This window comes from Neovison vison, chromosome 2, assembly GCF_020171115.1.
Source record: "Neovison vison isolate M4711 chromosome 2, ASM_NN_V1, whole genome shotgun sequence".
Taxonomy (NCBI): Eukaryota; Metazoa; Chordata; class Mammalia; order Carnivora; family Mustelidae; genus Neogale; species Neogale vison.
This window is the reverse complement of record NC_058092.1, coordinates 188,755,897-188,774,349: the sequence shown is the minus strand read 5'-3', so window position 1 is coordinate 188,774,349 and position 18,453 is coordinate 188,755,897. Positions and strand designations below refer to the sequence as shown.

At 36.8% G+C, this 18,453-nt stretch overlaps 1 protein-coding gene across 2 annotated transcripts in view; it reads right to left on the bottom strand.

Annotated features, from left to right (window-relative positions):
• Nucleotides 1-835: 835 nt before the first annotated feature.
• Nucleotides 836-18,453, bottom strand: part of SAMD8 (sterile alpha motif domain containing 8) — a 50,035-nt gene continuing 32,417 nt past the window's right edge. For both annotated transcript variants that reach the window (XM_044239878.1, XM_044239877.1), the window contains exons 3-6: nucleotides 13,014-13,109; nucleotides 10,806-10,923; nucleotides 5,712-5,862; nucleotides 836-5,539 (exon numbers count right to left, since the gene is read on the bottom strand). In XM_044239878.1, coding sequence (XP_044095813.1) covers nucleotides 5,235-5,539; nucleotides 5,712-5,862; nucleotides 10,806-10,923; nucleotides 13,014-13,109 — 670 coding nt within the window. In that variant the 3' untranslated portion in view covers nucleotides 836-5,234. The remainder of the gene's footprint in view (nucleotides 5,540-5,711; nucleotides 5,863-10,805; nucleotides 10,924-13,013; nucleotides 13,110-18,453) is intronic.

The window sequence follows — 18,453 nt, the reverse complement described above, 5'->3', positions numbered from 1 at the left end:
TGGGGGCATCGGCCATTTTATTGACCTAAATTCAACTAGTATTTCAGCATTATGTACCAGCTACTAAGACAGCAAGGGTAGAGTACTTTCGTATCTGTCCTTTAATACAGGAGAAAGGCATTTTTTTGCACCCCTTTTTAAACATAAAGTTAGGTGGAACTGGAAGAAAAGACCTAATTTAATCAGTGGCAGAGATGCAACACCCAGGCCTTCAGAGTCTAAACCCAGTGCATTCTCTATTCCACCACGTAGCCTCTAGGTCCGTTCTAGACTATTCTTTCCCAGAGTTCCCGAGACAGAGACTAGCTGGGGCCACCAACAGATTAGGAGTGGTCATGAAAGTTAAGTTCAGTCACGGATTAAATTCATATGGTCCTATCACAATGCTTAGTGTTTCAATTACTCCATGGTTTTGGGCTACTGTGCTACCCACTAACAGCTGTTTTCCCTTCTTTCCCTGTTCATCATTTTTTCCAGAGCTGACCTGCCAGGATTATGGCATCTTCCCATATAATCCACAATTAAATAAAAACCAACCAACCAACCAAAAACTTTAATGTGTTTTTTGCATCTTTTCTCTCCCTTTCATCTTAATCCACAATTATTCTAATACCCCAGGAAGACTACTTTTCTTTCCTAGTTTACACAAAAGAAAGGAGAAAGGGCAAATGGCTTATCTAAGAGACAACTAAGCATTAGAAAGAGCCAGGAACTAGATACTATATTAAAATTTAAAGTTGCTGGGCCCAATCATTTACAAAAATAAAAATTTACTGTAAAAAAAAATAGACAAGCTGCATTAGTAATGCAAAGACATTCAAATAAGAGACTGCAATTCAACTTTCAAATGTTTTATTTTTAGTGTTTTTAAACATTTTAATACAACAAAGATATAAAATAATATATTAGTTAAATCTGGATTTAATTTAGAATCAAGATATTTACTTATATACAACACTGTGCTTCAAGGTATGGCTACCACAGGAACATTCACATCTTCAAGTAATACTAGTTTCTCTGTGGACAGAGTTACATTTAGGTAGAGTTCTTAAAACAAAACATGCCCACTTTAGTACAAGCTAATTTTGCTTCCCCCACTAAGTACCAGTTTCCACTTCCTTTGTTCCATATCAGAAATGCTTCAATTGTCCTAATAATCCATAGATTCTCTGAATAAAAAATTATTAAAATTAAGCATTTTTAAGATGACATTAATAACATGGCCTGGCTACCATTCAGACAACTCAGTAGTTCATATTGAAAGAGACCTGAAATAATAATGAGATTATCATAGTATTCCCTCTCCCTTCCTATCAGACACAAATCTTCCTTATGCTTAAATATGGAATACACTGAATAAAAAGTCTATTGGCTAATTTAGAGTAGAACATATTCTAAAACCAACCTTACTGGTCGCTGAATTATGGTTTACAGATTTCATAGATACTTTTATTGAACTTGATGTAAAGTAATAGGTCACATTTTAGTTACTTGAAATTGGTGGCATTCACTGGGTGTGAGCAGTAGGTGAGAGGGAGACCAAAACCTACTTTCATAGTAATTTCAGTCATTCAGAGCCACTCAAACACAAAGAAGGAAAAACCCTCAACTTCTTTCCTTTCTCACTGGTCACCTGAAGCAGCCTGACTTTTGACTTACTAACAAGTCTCTACAGAGGTGTAGGGGTAATTCAGGTTGCACTTTTTACAAATGCAAACCATCTTAACTGCCAAGTGAAGATGGCATTGAGATTGACATGCTTTGTTGGCTTTGAAACTATCTAAAAGAAACCAATACTGTTTAAGAAAACTATTGGACTACTCTAAAAGAGAACTTTCTTGTCACAAATGCCTGAATACCTTAAAGAACTGACACATGACTATTACTGCTAGTTACTCTTAGTAAGGGATAACTTAAGTCTACAAAAAGACTATCAAAGAATTAAGTTTATTAGATCACAGAGTTTAAAACAAGAATATGGTTAACATTCTCAAGCATTTTGGACCAAGAATGTTTAAAAAATGTTTACTATAAAACTCATGATGAAATTTACCTTTTGCAGAATACACTCCAAGCAAGTTAGTGTTATGAATATGACTTTGAATATATAAGTAACACTTTCCAAACAGATGTCTCTAAAACAGACTGTTTCATATGAACTATAAAAGGGTTTGGCTTCTCTGTTCTCTGTTTGTAAATTATAAGATTTTTGGAATTCTGAGTAACAATACTTCAGCAAGTACAGGGCAAGAAAGAACACCACTTGTGGTGTCAGAGTTATAAAACCAGCAGGTCTTCACTCAATGGATTCTTTCTTGTGAACGGCCCACATTTCTTTGGCTGACTGGTTCTAAGGCTATTCTCATTGCTTTCTGATTAAAAAAAAAAAAAAGCCAATAACAACTAAAAAACAGACCCAACATGTGGAAGTTGTATTTTTACTCTAGCAATTCTGGCCACTGAGAACGATGGAGAGGATAGCCATTTGAAAATTCTGCAGCATAGCCAAAAAGTTTCTCCCAAATTATTCAGTGATAATAGCTTACTTGCCATCTTCAAAACCTCCTTACTCCCTATGAACTTCAATACCCTTCAGTAACAATGCCCTGCACAGACATTTAAAAAAAAAAAAAAGAAAAGAAAAGAAAGGAAAGAAAAAGAAAAAGAAAAAAACAAAAAAAAGGCTACACTGCCACCAGAATTATAGAGAAAGGCATCATCAAGGACTTTCAATGTAACTTCCAGTTTGTATCCCCAAACCAAAAACCTTCTTGGTTCCTTCTATACTAAGGTCTCAGTACTTAAGAATATAAGCCTCTCCTAAGTCTTCAACTGTAGAAAGGATAAAAAAATACGTATGTAGCTTCTCCACCTAGGCCCATTCACCCCCAAAATGTGAATACAAATACCACTCTTCCAATGGTTTACATTTTAACAAGAAAAAAAAAAAAGACAAAATCTGGAAATTTCTGGACAAAACAACAACAAAAAAAAACAACTAAAATACAGGTTTCATATTAAAAAAAGAAATGGAAAAGAATTTTGTATCAATACTTTCCAAGAGACTTGGAGATGATGAATTTATGTAAACACTGCCTTGTATTAGTTATAACAATAAATTATAAATCTAGCTTACCTTTTCCTCAAATCAGATATGATAAATGCGAGGCTGAAAACTTATTTTACAATCCTCATTGCAGTCTGCTGTTAGGCACTCTCGATGTCAACAGCTCTGCAAAGTTACTTGCAATTTTTTTCTATTTTGTTCTAGAATAGAATCCATATGAAGGAAAGAAGACTGATGTTAGGAAGTTTACCATTAAGTAGCTATCTAACATTCCTGACTTAATGTTGCCACAGATTTTTTTCAAACATTTTTCCAAAAGCCAACACTCGATCCTCCCTAGCTAAATATGGTCTTGCTCTGTCACTTGTAAAGAATGGCAGTTACACGGCTTTGACCTCAAGGGTCAAAGTACATTAAGTAGTATAGGAAACATCCCTCACCCTTCATGATCAGTTTCCTTAGATGAAATCTTGACATTTTTTGTCCCAGGCATGTATTAGAATCAATAATTTAAGATATTATAAGATTCTGAAGCATGAGATTTACAAGCATAATAAAACTTGAATTGCCTTGTGCCATTTCTCAGGTGAGAAAAAAATAATATTCAGAGTAGACTCAAATTGAGGTCATTCAGCACTGGCTGGAATTTGTTTGCATAATATTCTTCTCCTGCCCAATCCATTCAGGCTCCTCTGTAGCTTATACAGGGGTGGGAATATGACTTAAAGTGCAAAAATAAAATATTTCACCCACATTAGGAGTGGGTCTCTGCTAAGTGGCCTAATTTTAGACCTCAATATGCCAGCACTTTTTCTAACTCCTTGCTTTAAAATGGAATGTAAAAACCATGCAATTAATATTCCAAGTAACTAAGCTCAATCAGTTGGGGCTCAAAAGCCAATTCCATAACCTTTCTACTGTCATAACTATTAACCAGAATCATTAAAAGTAAAGTGACAAATGTTACCACAAAGGTCAAGTTACTTAAGGTACTAAACTTCTAGTGTTGTAAACGGCAACTAACTCTATCACTTCCTGACTGCCAAATTAAGACTAAGTAGAAAGAATGTATGTACACAACTGTATTTAAAAAAGAAAAACAACAAAACCTTTTTTCCACATCCGAATATATCTGAGACTGTTTACTTTTGATGGCCAAGAATGACAAATTTCAAAAACCAAAAAGTTGTATTATGCCTGCAACCGTTATAAATTTCTTTTCAAAAACAGAAAAAATATTCTTTGCATGCATACCTCCCTACTTATAGACATAAGAACTTTATCTAACATTTGGTAACACACTCCACTATTTAGCTCATTAAGTAACATAATTTAAAGGCATAAAATTGGGCTGTCATATGTCTAAATAACAACTGTAGCACAAAGTTGTTCCAGGTACCTATCTCACTAAAATTAAGCCAATTTTATTTTTATGGATGCAGCCATTTTTCCCTCATAAACACTTAATGACAGTCATACTGAACCCTCAGAACAAAAGAGGAACTGCATCTTTTGTTGCATCTTTGGTGAAAAATGCCAATACTGTATTTGTACTTTTGTCACCTCATGTATGGCCCCTTCCATTCTCGTCTTGTTTCAGGCATCCTGGTAATGTTCAGTATACTTTTCTTAAAGATGGTTCAGAGACAGAAATTATTTGTTAGTGACACAGATCACTTTCTAGAGTTGCATTTTTTAAAAAGACAGAGATTAGTTCAAAGAACAAGTATTGCTCATTTGGTAGGGGTTTTTCCTTTGAAGATAATAAGGACCTAAAAAAAATTATTTCTTGACTAGAGTCCTAATGAAGTTAGAAAATTAAAAAAAAAAAAAAACACATTCAATCACCAAATTACTTAAATTCAATAAGCAAGTTCTCAACAGGTGAGGGTAACAGCCTGACTTCAATCACAACATTAAGTCTGCCGAAAGAGAAGGGTCAGAAACATCTACTTAAGCTTCCTACTCACACGGATATGTAAGGACTCTTCATTGCTCTTTCTGGATTTCTACAATCATAGCCTTGCTCAGAACATGGAACTTCACTTTGTCAACATATAAGCCAAAATGCAAGGCATCCGGGAACAGCTTAGGGGGAGAAAGCAAACATTATTCACTTTCAACAACTACTGCATATTTAACCATGAACCCATTACAAGGATAGACTTTAGCCAATCAATCTTTTCATTATTGCTGGTTTTGAAAATGGCCAACAATATTCATTAGGTACTGTACCATTCACATTGCATTCAAAAAAAGAAAACATGGGAAACCAAATTCTCGCTCTCCTACTCTGCTGATATGCTCTGGTATTGGCTAGAGTATGGTAGTACAAAAAGAGTCTTGTCGTGATATAAAAGGCAATAAACACATCAATGGAATAATGTTCATGAGCAGCCAAAATGAAGAAGATTCCAAAGAGGTTGAGAACCCAGGATAAAGTATGTAAGAAATTCCAGCTTCTTGGTGTATCTGGGAAAAGGACAGAAAGATCATTTTAAAACCACATTCTTTCCAATGCTTCTAAGTCACATGTTTCTTAAGTCAGTCTGCTACTTTCATTCTTCATAGAACTTGACACCCTTCCCTCAGCCTACCCTGTAGCCAGTCATCTAATACATGGAAGCACTAAAGAGATACTTACATTCAGTGACAAAGAAATTCAGCATAGTTAGGACGACTGTGTGGCCACTGAACATGTAATCTCCACAAGTGTGAACACCAGTTAGGGTCATACCAAAGCCACTCCAAATGGCAAAGGCCCGGTGTAGTTTCTCCCATACACTGCCATATATCTATAAAGAAAGCTACAAATTAGTGCTTCTAATGCCTAGAGAGGTAGGGGCTTCCAAACATCCCTCACATTGAAATTCAAATGCCGAATGACTTAGAAACAAGATTCGAACAAATGCAACCAGACTCCCAGTCTAATTAATTCATTCTAGACATCAAGAAAGTGTGGTCAGAAATATTCTGGTAATTACATGAAATCTATGTAAATTAAAATTTCTCTAAGAGTTCCTTTACAATGAAAAGGTCACTATTAGGGGCGCCTGGGTGGCTCAGTGGGTTAAAGCCTCTGCCTTCGGCTCAGGTCATGATCTCAGGGTCTTGAGATCGAGCCCCACATTGGGCTCTCTGCTCAGCAGGGAGCCTGCTTCCTCCTCTCTCTCTCTCTCTCTCGCTCTGCCTGCCTCTCTGCCTACTTGTGATATCTCTGTCTGTCAAATAAATAAATAAAATCTTTAAAAAAAAAAAAAAAAAAAAGAAAAGGTCACTATTACACAAAATATGTTCAAGTTTTTCATCCAATAATGCAATAGTATTTGCTGGTTGTTCTTGCCAGTAAGAAAGAGGCTATGACAGCATCTATTCTTCCCTTCTTCACTGGTAACAGAACGTCTACTTTATTTGACACAGCGATGAACTCAACCAAAACACTGCATTTCCTAGCCTCCCTTGCAGGTGTGGTTTTGTGACTAAGTTCTATAAAATAAGATGTAAATGAAAGTGTAAAAGAGTTGTGGGAAGGCTATTTATAAAGGAAAAAGACAACAACTAGGAGGAAGTCTTTTTCACCTTTCCTTCTTTGAGCCTACAACCCAGACATGATAGCTGAAGCTCTAGCAGCCATCTTGGACTACTAAGTGGCCTTGAGGATGCAAGCCAAGTGTGAGGACAGGAAAGTACAAAGAAGAATCATGGGTTTTTGAGAACTCCATACAGAAGTTTTAGGATAGGAGAGGATAAAGACAGAAGAATCGTGGGGTTTTTTTTTTTTTTTTAAAGATTTTATTCATTTATTTGACAGACAGAGATCACAAGTAGGCAGAGAGGCTGGCAGAGAGAGAGGAGGAAGCAGGCTCCCGGCTGAGCAGAGAGCCCGATGCGGGGCTCGAACCCAGGACCCTGGGATCATGACCTGAGCCGAAGGCAGAGGCTTTAACCCACTGAGCCACCCAGGTGCCCCAGAATCGTGGGTTTTTAATAAGTCCATATGGATACACATGACCTAATTTCAGATTTCTCTTATGAGGTAGAATAAACCACTATTTATTAAACTATGCCATCCTGAATTTCCTATTAACAGCCAAACCCAATGCCAACTCCCATATATAAGCTTAAAAAAGCCGTCCATTTGGAGGAAGAGTTTGAGTAATGGTCCTTCTTTCAAAAAAAAAAAAAAAAAAAAAGCAAGCATTTAACACATAGTAACAGTACAAAGAATTCCTAAAATTTTACATGCTTTTACTATGTGAAAGACATGCTGCTAAGTGCTTTATGTATTACTGTATTTAATTTCCACAACAATCCTATGAAGTGATTCAATTATGCAGCTGAGGAAATTGGTTTAGAGAGGTCATACAGCTGGTAAGTAACATAACCAAGATGTGAATCCAGGAAGTCCAATTCCAAGTCCTATGTCTTAGAGGGCCTCTCTACTTCCTGGGGGTGCTACCCAATTCATGAATCGTTCAATAAAGTCAATTAGAGCTTTAAAGAAAATAACCTTACAAAACAAAACAAACAACCAAACAAAAAAACAAAGGCCTATGTTTTATTTAATTAATTATTTTTTAAGATTTTATTTATTTATTTGACAGACACAGATCACAAGCAGGCAGAGAGAGAAAGGAGGAAGCAGGCTCCCTGCTGAGCAGAGAGCCTGGTGTGGGGCTCGATCCCAGGACCCAGGACCCAGGACCTGGGATCATGACCCGAGCCAAAGGTAGAGGTTTTAATCCACTGAGCCACCCAGGCGCCCCTAAAGGCCTACGTTTTGAAGCTTCTACTATGGCTAATTAACAACAGAAAGAACCTCATAACACAATTTCATTAGCAATCTCACTTGCTGATTATGTACTACCTAGCTTTCCCTTTCTGCCTTATTGAAGGGCAAGATAGGAAAAGGGATTTATTATTAGAGAAAAGAAAAGTTACTAAAACACACATAGTTTGGTTCTTCTAAGCCCTCTAATGAGAATAGAGCTGGAGGTGGTACTCTTGTGAAAATAAAAAATCAGGCAGTGAAAAACAGAGACTGCTAGGAAAATCTCTCTCAGACAAGGGCAGGAAACAAGTGATGCCCGTCAAAAGAAAACAATAATTGCTCAGATACCCAGTCTCCTTATCCCTTCCAATTTTAAATGTCCCAAATATTCTGTATTTTCTTTCCTTAAGGTGGGTCCATTGCTACATTTCAAAAATAGGTAGATTCTTGGTTTTGTCCCTAAACCTCCTACTTCTGGGAATGAGATTTCAAGCAATTACTTTATTTCAATGAAAATGCCCTACGGAGTTTACTGTAAGGGACTTGATTGCTAGTTACTATCACCTTAATTTTCTATTTTTAACAACTGCTACGAATGATACAGGTCAATAAGTAGGTTATATTATAATGTAAAAACAATTAACAGTATTTAGGGCAGATTTGAATAGAAATGTCCATATATAACTAACTGATAATGAAACACAGTCATCAGAGACAGAAAGAGGGCTATCCATACTGTAGAGGAATGGTATCTAATTTATTTTTGTAGCACACATTATAGCCCAATGCACATATAACATTCTCGTTAGTGGCTGACCCACAATTAAATCCCTCTGCTACAGAAAATTCTCTTTTCAGTATAATAAGCTTATATTTTTATTCTTTAAAATATCTTCTAATCCATTACCATACTAGCCGGGGAAAACTATTCTATCTCTACTTCACATCATGTGCAGAAATAAATTCAAATGTTAAGAAATTTACATATAAGAAATTTATATAAGAAATATAAAACATTAAGACTGTAGGGGCACCTGGTTGGCTCAGTGGCGTAAGCGTTGACCTTCGCCTAAGCTCATGATCTCGGGGTCCTGGGATCAAGCCCTGAGGCGGGCTCCCTGCCCAGCAGGCAGCCTGCTTCTCTCTTTCTCTCTTTCACTGTCTCTCTCCCTCTCCCTCAGCCCCTCCCCCTGCTCATGGTCTCTAAGAAATAAATAATAACCTTTAAAACATAAAACTGTAAAAGTCTCATATCACCATCTTTCATCAATCAGAATGGCAATGACTCTAATAATTGATAGTTGAGTAGTGCTGGCATCAGGAGTGGGAAAACTGACATGAATACAGTATTGGTAGTAGTGATAAATTTGCTTCTTCTGCTGGATATTTGTGCAGTATGTAACAGTATTGGTCGTAGTGATAAATTTGCTTTTTCTGCTGGCCATCTGTGCAGTATGTATTTAATGTATATATTCTTTGATTTCGTAATTCTACTTACAGGAATTTATCTTAAGTAGATGATTAAATAACAGAAAATGCATAAATGCACAAGAACATTTATGATAGCATGATTTATAAATAGTAAGATTTGGAAAAAACATAAATGTACATGATTTAGAAACTGGTAAATCATACAATGGACACTGCAGCTATTAAAAAGATGAAATATAGGGATGCCTGGGTGGCTCAGTGGGTTAAAGCCTCTGCCTTCGGCTCCGGTCAGGATCCCAGGGTCCTGGGATAGAGCCTTGCATCAGGCTCTCTTCTCAGCGGCGAGCCTGCTTCCCCCCCACCTCTCTCTCTCTGCCTGCCTCTCTGCCTACTTGTGATCTCTGTCTGTCAGATAAATTAAAAAAAAAAAAAATCCTCTGGAAACTTCCTTTATCTCTATCCCCTAAGATATGGCAGTAGCCATCCTCTAAGATAATGGACCCCTGATATATTTCTGAAGAGTTTCATGACTAAGGTTTTACTAGACAGTAATAAATGACCTTGTCCTAACAATAGCTAGCCCCCTCAAGGCCCTGAAAACCTTGTTTCCACAATTCCCTAGAGACTTAATGCTAGTCCCTAAGCCCTTCTCAATTTGAAAGTTATAATCAATCAGTCACCTGTGACAACCCCAGTGCAGATCTCTCCGCTCACGGGTCCTGTCCCTGTGCTTTAATAAAACCACCTTTTTGCAGCGAAGATGTCTCAAGAATTCTTTCTCTGCTCTGAACTGAACAATTCCACATCAATATGAGGAACTAAAGATGCTCATGATGGTGGGAAAGGGAAAATGATAATTGAAAGAAACTTGTTTTCCACAGCTCCACAGCAAAGAGCCAGTATCAATGGACATACGTAAAAAGGAGGTAGATTCTGGCTTAAGGTTTCTACCAAATTATTTCTAGAGGTTTATTACAGATATTAAAAATACTAAAAAGGACATTTCAAACATTTTATCTATCTATGTATTTATTTATTCTTTAGGAAGGAGAGACAGGCAGAGAGAGAGGGAGAGAGACAATCTTTTTTTTTTTTTTTTAAAGATTTTATTTATTTATTTATTTGACAGAGAGAGAGAGATCACAAGTAGGCAGAGAGGCAGGCAGAGAGAGAGAGAGGAGGAAGCAGGCTCCCCGCTGAGCAGAGAGCCCGATGCGGGACTCGATCCCAGGACCCTGAGATCATGACCTGAGCCGAAGGCAGCGGCTTAACCCACTGAGCCACCCAGGCGCCCGGGAGAGAGACAATCTTAAGCAGGCTCCATGGCCAGCATAAGCTGATGCTGGGGGCTCAAACTCACAGCCCTGAGATCATAACATGAGCTGAAATCAAGAGTTGGACACTTAGCCAAATGATCCACACATGCGCCCCTAAAAAGCATTTTAACACTAAAAGCAAAGTTTTAGCCCTGTTACAAATATGGTGCCATCAACCCACCAAGAATAAGAAAGAATGATAAAGAAGGTAGCAGGCTACCTTTCCAGTACACTGCAGGTGCTGTCCTGGCACGGAGAGGGAGGTCACAAACATGGTAAAGCAGCGAAGCAAGAATACCGTGCCCATGAGACTACAGAGCCTTCGGAGAAGTATTGACCTGTGAACAGAGTGACCAAAAAGAGAGAAAGATCAGAAGAAAGCAAACAAAAAATCTCCAGGAATCAAGTGTTTACTTAAAGGGAGAGCAGGCAGGAAAACTACCAGAACTAGATTCTTTGAAGAAGACAGAAATCTTAAAGAATCTTAGATCTGAAATATCACTGTCTAATAGAACTTTCTGTAATGCCAGAAATGTTCTATAACTGCACTGCCCAATAAGGTTATCTACATGTGGCTCTTGAGCACTTGAAATGTGACTAATACATCCAAGGAGGTAAATTTTGACTTCATTTCATTTTCATTAATTTAAGTAGCCACCTGTGGCTAGTATCTGCCATGTTAGACAGTGCTCACCTAAGAGCATCATTTCATTGATAAGAAGATATGGCTAAGAGAAAGTAAAGGAACTATCCAGGAAAAGAAGGACTAGTACCTACCCTGACTCTTGGCTTAAAGTTAATGCTGTTATTCATATACTGTTAATTATTTATTTACTTTATGAGAGGTAAAATTAAACAGGATTTTAGGGAATTTTTGCTGAATAATAAAATTGTAAATTGGTTACTGATAGTAGCTATCTTAAACATTCTCTAACTTTTTAAAACTTAAAGTATAAAAATACTAAGTTTTTTAAATACTAAGTTTTATATTAAGTATACCTAGAAAAAATTTTGAACTGCATTGTGATTTCACTTGTGCTGTCATATTATTTTTTAAAATGTCTAAACCAAAACAGACTATAATAATCTTAAGCACAGGGACTATGATTTACATGTTTTCAAAATGCTCTTCTCACCCTTAAGGAAGCAATGAACACAAGAGATCTCAAATTTTAGTGTGTACATGTGGGATGGAACCTAGGAAACCACATTTTAACAAAAGCGAGGTGATTCTTTTTTTTTTTTCCCAATTTATTTATTTTCAGAAAAACAGTATTCATTATTTTTTCACCACACCCAGTGCTCCAAGCGAGGTGATTCTAATGAAAGCAGTACAAAGGCCAAACATTGGAGAGGAACACTTTCTTCGACCAATTAAACATCAAAACTTGCAATTAACTGGGCACTGCTGTGCTTTGCTAAACCTACCAAAATTTCCTATATGGTAAATTCTTTCTTGTTTAGAAGAATGGAAAATTCAAATTCATAGGGTCTTGTGAGCCAAAGTTAAACCACAAAGCAGCAGTGAGACTACACGTTTTTAAGCCACCTCTGTTTTTAAGCAATCCAGAGTTAAAAAATATTGCTGGAAAATGGGAAACGAAGCAAATGATAGCCTACCAGTATGACAACAGCAATGATCAACCTTTCTTTTCACCATCAAAGCAATGAAATAACTGCTGCTTGGGACCTAAAGCCCATCACTGGTTTACCTCAAATCCTTCCTGGTGAGGAGGAGAGGATAAAAAATTCAATAAACTGTCCCTGTTCTTCATCAGTGTCCACAGACAATGGAAACCAGAACTATAAACTACATAGTTTGTAAAATTTTTTCATTATGCCTTATTTTTTTACTTAATCAAGTAATTTCCCTGCATTAAAGCAGAAAAGAAGCTTCCCCTTACACTTCATTTTAATAAAAAAAATTCTCTCCTTTATATTTCTTAGTGAAAGTGCCAAAGAAGCCCTTTCCCTATTTAGCAATTTCCTGTATCATCTTAAGCAAACCACACTGACTAGATGTACAGGGTATGCAAAATAATCTCTTTTCTAATAGGCCTCCTCCAAGCAGAGAATTTCTTTCATCCAAACATTGTTCATAACCAAAGACTGTCCTTGGAGGAGTTTCTATTCTTCCACAAAAACATTTCTGATTTTTTTTCCAAAAGGTTACAGCTAGACTATCAGCGGTTGGTTGGCTCATGGCTGAACATCACCATCTCTGATCTTTGCCTGCAGAATATATTCAGAATACAACTAAATATGTAGGTATTACCTCACAGTGACTTTCTTGTTGATCAAACCCGAAACATTTTTCATAACGACTAAAGGAAATTAACAAGGAAACTTCAAAGGGAGAAACAAGGTTTGATGAACTTTATCCAAGACAGTAGAAATATTTTGTCTTTTAATGGCATAACTGAGGTACCTGTGTTTGTGAAGAAGAAGAACCAGGAGCCAAATATAGCACAAAATCATGCCACATACTTCTGTCATGGCAAAGGCCCATGGGATTCTAGGAACACTGGAATAGAAAAAAATTACATTTTGGACTGACAAGAAGTGTATGTATGTAATTGACACCCTTTGCAATAAGATACTCTTCTCATTGCTTCCTAGTAACTTTTGTCTCTTTCAGGAGATGGTATTCAAAGAAACTGGGGGGGGGGGGTGTGTGGAAAACCTGTTTCATGAAGTATTCCATTTACCAAAACCTCTTTGCTGTCTGTGATTCCCAATTAATGGTTCTTTGTGAAGAGGTTAAAAACCCTTTTCTTCTTCTCTGTAGCATGTTGACCTGGATACAGAATTGTCCACAAACATCAATGGGAAAAGTTTCACTTCATGCATGATGTGCTAACTGAGAATCAGGGCTTGAACTGGACTCTTTTTCTTTTTTTTCTTATAACAAATTTGGTTTTGTTTTAGAGGCAATAGAGTTTTTGTTTTGTTTTACTCCTTTATTTCTCTGTGCCCTCGTTTTATATCCCTGTTTTCTTCTCTCTTTTCAATTGATTTCTCTTTCTTCACCAAATCCACAGCTCCCGTGATTATTCATTAGTGAAGTATATGTCACATTTCTAAATTTAAAAAGAAAGAGAGAGGGCACCTGGCAGGCTCAGGCAGTTGAACATGCAACACTTGATCTCAGGGTTTTAAGTCTGAGCCCCAGACTGGGTATAGAGATTACTTAAAAATAAAATCTTAATAAATAAAAACATACATAATAAGAGGAGGAAGAGAAAAAGGCGACACAGGAAGGACAGGGTAAATGTGAAAATGAGTTAGTGCAAACAGGTCATCTGGTAGGATTATTGTCTTATTTTTCTTTGTACATTTCCACTAAGAATTCTTGTACAATAATGTGTTCATTTTATAAGAAAATAAAGGTATTTATTAAAAAGAAAACATGAAATCTGAATGAAAGATATTAATAGTCTACTGCAAACCTTATTCAGAGTTAGTGAAGAGAGTCAATCATCTTTAGTCAGGGACTTACCTTTTATTTGTTACCTCAGAAAAAAGACTTCTCTTCTTTTTTTTTTTTTTTTTTAAGATTTTATTTATTTATTTATCAGAGAGAGAGCGAGTGAGAGTGAGCACAGGCAGACAGAATGGCAGGCAGAGTCAGAGGGAGAAGCAGGCTCCCTGCGGAGCAAGGAGCCCGATGCATGACCTGAGCTGAAGATAGCTGCTTAACCAACTGAGCCACCCAGGCATCCCCTCTTCTGTATTTTTAATCTATTACTGCCTTATTTATCTGGCATTACTTGGGAATGGGTTATTGTATCATATTGTATTGTATCATATATTGTACTGTATCATGTATTGTACTGTATTGTATTGTATTGTATCATATATCAGAAATTTTCAGATAAAAGAAAGATTCCTGAGGTGCCTTGGTGGCTCAGTCAGTGGAGCATCTGACTCGGTTTCAACTCAGGTCATGGTCATGGTATCGGGCTCTGTGCTTAATTAACATGGAGTTTGCTTGAGATTTTCTCTCTTTCTCCCTCTGCTCCTCCCCCCTCAAAAAATACATCTTTAAAAGAAAGATTTCTTTAAGTGACTTTTAACCATATAAACATTTAAAATGAACATTTTAAAAAACCGTATTTGTACCTATACATGCATGTCCAAAAATATGTGTATGTGTGTGTATATACATAATACATATGTACATATATACATGTATACATGTATGTATACATGTATATATGTACATCTGTATGTATACATGTATACATGTATGTATACATGTATATATGTACATCTGTATGTATATATACATACATATAGATATATATGTGTGTATATATATATATATATAAATGAATGTAAAAGTTTTACAATGTTTAGGATGAAATTGAGTTTTCTGTCCCACCCCTACCTAATTGTTGCTCCCCAGAGGTAATCACTTTCACCCTCATGTCTTATTTAGCATTGTATATTTTAGTTAGCCCCCGTCCTACCACCCACTCCCATTTTCTCTTCCCTATTCTCAATATTGTTCCACAATTTTTTTTAAAAATAAATTTTGCGGGGCGCCCAGGTAACTCAGTGGTTTAAAGCCTCTGCCTTCGGCTCAGGTCGTGATCCCAGGGTCCTGGAATGGAGCCCCACATCGGAGGGGGAGGGGGGGATCTCTGCTCAGCAGGGAGCCTGCTTCTCTTCCCCTCTCTGTGTCTGCCTCTGCCTACTTGTGATCTCTGTCTGTCAAATAAATAAATACAAATCTTTAAAAAAAAAATTTTTGGCTTTTACTTAAGTTTGTAAATATCATTTACAGCTGAGTCAGTAAAGAATAATCCCTTTCTTATAGCAGAAATTCTTAGAACTCTCTAGAGCTAAAATACAGCTTTTTTTGGTTTGCTCTGTTTCTTATATGCCTATCACCATTCATCTTCAAACTATTCTATCAATTTCAATTTTTTCTTTTGGGGAAATTTCTTCTAGAGCTCCTCCCCCCCACCCAATTTAATATGGTTGCATTTTCTAGTCCTCCTGTATGGCTCTTTTTTGAAATAAAACTTGACCTTCATCTTGGAAATTCACCTTTTCTGTATTAGATTCTTTGGCTCCTGAATCCATGTTCTCCTCTTTTTCAATTTACTCCTCAGTCTTGATGATGTATATCCTCCAGTCATTTTCTAAGAAACATAGGCGAAGGATAAACTTGGTTGTTGTTGTTGTTTTTAAGGGGTGGGCAGAGAGAGAATCTTAAGCAGGCTCTGGACCCAGTTTAGAGCCTCATGCAGTGTTCCCTCACAACCCTGAGATCATGACATAAGCAGAAGCCAACAGTCAGGATGCTCAAATGACTGAGCCACACAGGCACCCCCTGAACTTGTTTTTAATGTTAATTTTACTGAGGCTTAATTAACAGCCAGAAGAGAATCATCTGTGTTGGGTGTACAGTTCAATGAGTTTTGACAAACATATTCAGTATATAACTGCCACCACAATAAAGATATAATATTTTCATCACTCCAAAAAGCTCCCCTGTGCCCCTTTATAATCAATCCCCTCTCTCATTTCTAGCCATGGGGCAACCACTCAACTGATTTCTGTCCTATAAAGGTTTACCTTTCCTAGAATGGCATATAAATGGAATCGCACAGTATTTATCTACATACCTTTTGTATCTGGCTATTTTCACTTGTCATAATATATTTCAGATTTACCCATGTTATTTCATGTGTAAGTCTTTATCCACTCTTTATATGATTTCTTTATCCATTCAGTGGTGGATGTATATTTTGGATATATGATAGATATTTGGATATATCCCGTTTTGGGTGGTTTTGAATAAAGACCACCATACATCTTTGTATGAACATATGTTTTCATTTCTCTTGGGAAAACACTTAGCAGTGAAACTGTTTTGTCCTATGTTAAGGGTATGTTTAGCTTTTTAAGAAACTGTCAAACAGTTTTAAAAGCAGTTCTGTCATTCTGCATCCCTACCAGCAATATATGAAAGAGTAGGAGGTGCTCTAAATTCTCATCAGGTTATTACACATTTTTTTTTTCATTTTAGCAATTTTAGTTAGATGTGGGGTTGTAAAGTTTGCAATATTTAAATAATTAAAGCAATATTAAGCAATATTTAAAGACTTACAAACTTAAAAATTTCCTTGGTTCTAGCCTTATAATTAACTGGTAGTTTGCCTGGACAGAGAATTCTACATTAGACCTTATTTTCTCTTAGAAAGTTAAAGATAACAGCTCTCGTTTTCTAGCTTCCACTCTTGGCAAAGAAGTTTGATTCTATCTGGATTTCTAATCTTTGTATGTTACTTGATCTGTCTCTTAAGAAGCTTTTAGGATTTTCAGCCTAAATCCAGTGTTTTGAAATTCTCCATTTCTTGTACTGAGTGCTCAGTGGGCCCTTTCAATCTGGAAAGGCACATCCTTTGAATTTGGGTAATTTCCTTACATCCTAAATAATATCTTCCCTTTTTCTCTATGTTTTTTGTTTACTGTTTTTGTCTGCTATTGGGTCAACTGGATGATCTTACCTTTTCTCCTTTTTTTTTTTTTTTAAGGTACTCTCTATGCCCAATGGGGGGCCTCAAGCCCACAACTCCAAGTTCAAGAGTCGCATGCTCCACTGACTGAACTCTCCACTACTTTTCATTTGTTCTACATACTGGGCAATTTCTTCAAATCTGTGTTCCAACTAGTCTACTGGATTTTAAATTCCTACTTTCATTTTTTATTTTCCAAAAGCTTTTCTTTCCTCTGAATTTCTTTTTATAGCCTACTGTTACTGTCTCGTAAACTGCAACATCTCTTATCTGTGAGAACATGCTTATTTTTTTTTTGAAGTGTTCTTCTGCTCCCCATTTTGTATTTCCTACTTTGCTTTTTTCCTGTTTACATTGTTCTGTTTTCCTTAAATGTCTGGTCATTCTTTTTTTTTTTTTTTTCCAATTTATTTATTTTCAGAAAAACAGTATTCATTATTTTTTCACCACACCCAGTGCTCCATGCAAGCTGTGCCCTCTATAATACCCACCACCTGGTACCCCAACCTCCCACCCCCCCCCGCCACTTCAAACCCCTCAGATTGTTTTTCAGAGTCCATAGTCTCTCATGGTTCATCTCCCCTTCCAATTTAAATGTCTGGTCATTCTTGACTGACCATTCATACTTGACAGTGAAGTACTAAAAAAATAATAATTTGATGCTCTGTATGCACAGACTGGGCTTGTCATGTTGTGGGTTTCACTGCAGAGTGATAGAGCAGAGGTCTGGTTGAGGAGATAGAGATATCTCCCCTACCACAATATCTAGAGTCCTCTTCTTTTGTGCAGGTTTTCTAAGGAGAGAAATCTGTTTTCTGCTTAGAGAACTGGCTCCAGGTGGGAGTAGGGATGGGAAGTCTGGCTACTTAAGAAAGGGAGCTGGAAGTCTCAGTGATCCAGTATATAAATTTATAGTAACCACCTTGAAAACATACTGAAAACACCATCTGGGCATGGTATCCCAGAGTCCCTCACATTTAACTGGTCTGGAGAATATTCCACCTATCTTCTGTTGGAATAGAGGTCTAAAAGCTTTGAAAGTTGCTTTTCAACCAATTCTCCCATATTTATCTGTACATGGTTATGAAAGATGCCTGGTGCCACCTGTTTTGAGAGTTTTTCTGGAGCTCTGAAATACAAATAAACTCACCTCTTGGACACTGCTAGTCTCCATTCCCAATTTTACAACAGAGACTCAGCGTTCTACTTTCCAAACTTTCAGCATTATCACTGTTTTTGCCTTCATGGGATTGTAGGGCTCCCCCTTATCTCCTTTCACTCTCATTTTAGTGAAGTGTTGTAAGGAAATGTTTATTCAATATCTCATATTTATTTATT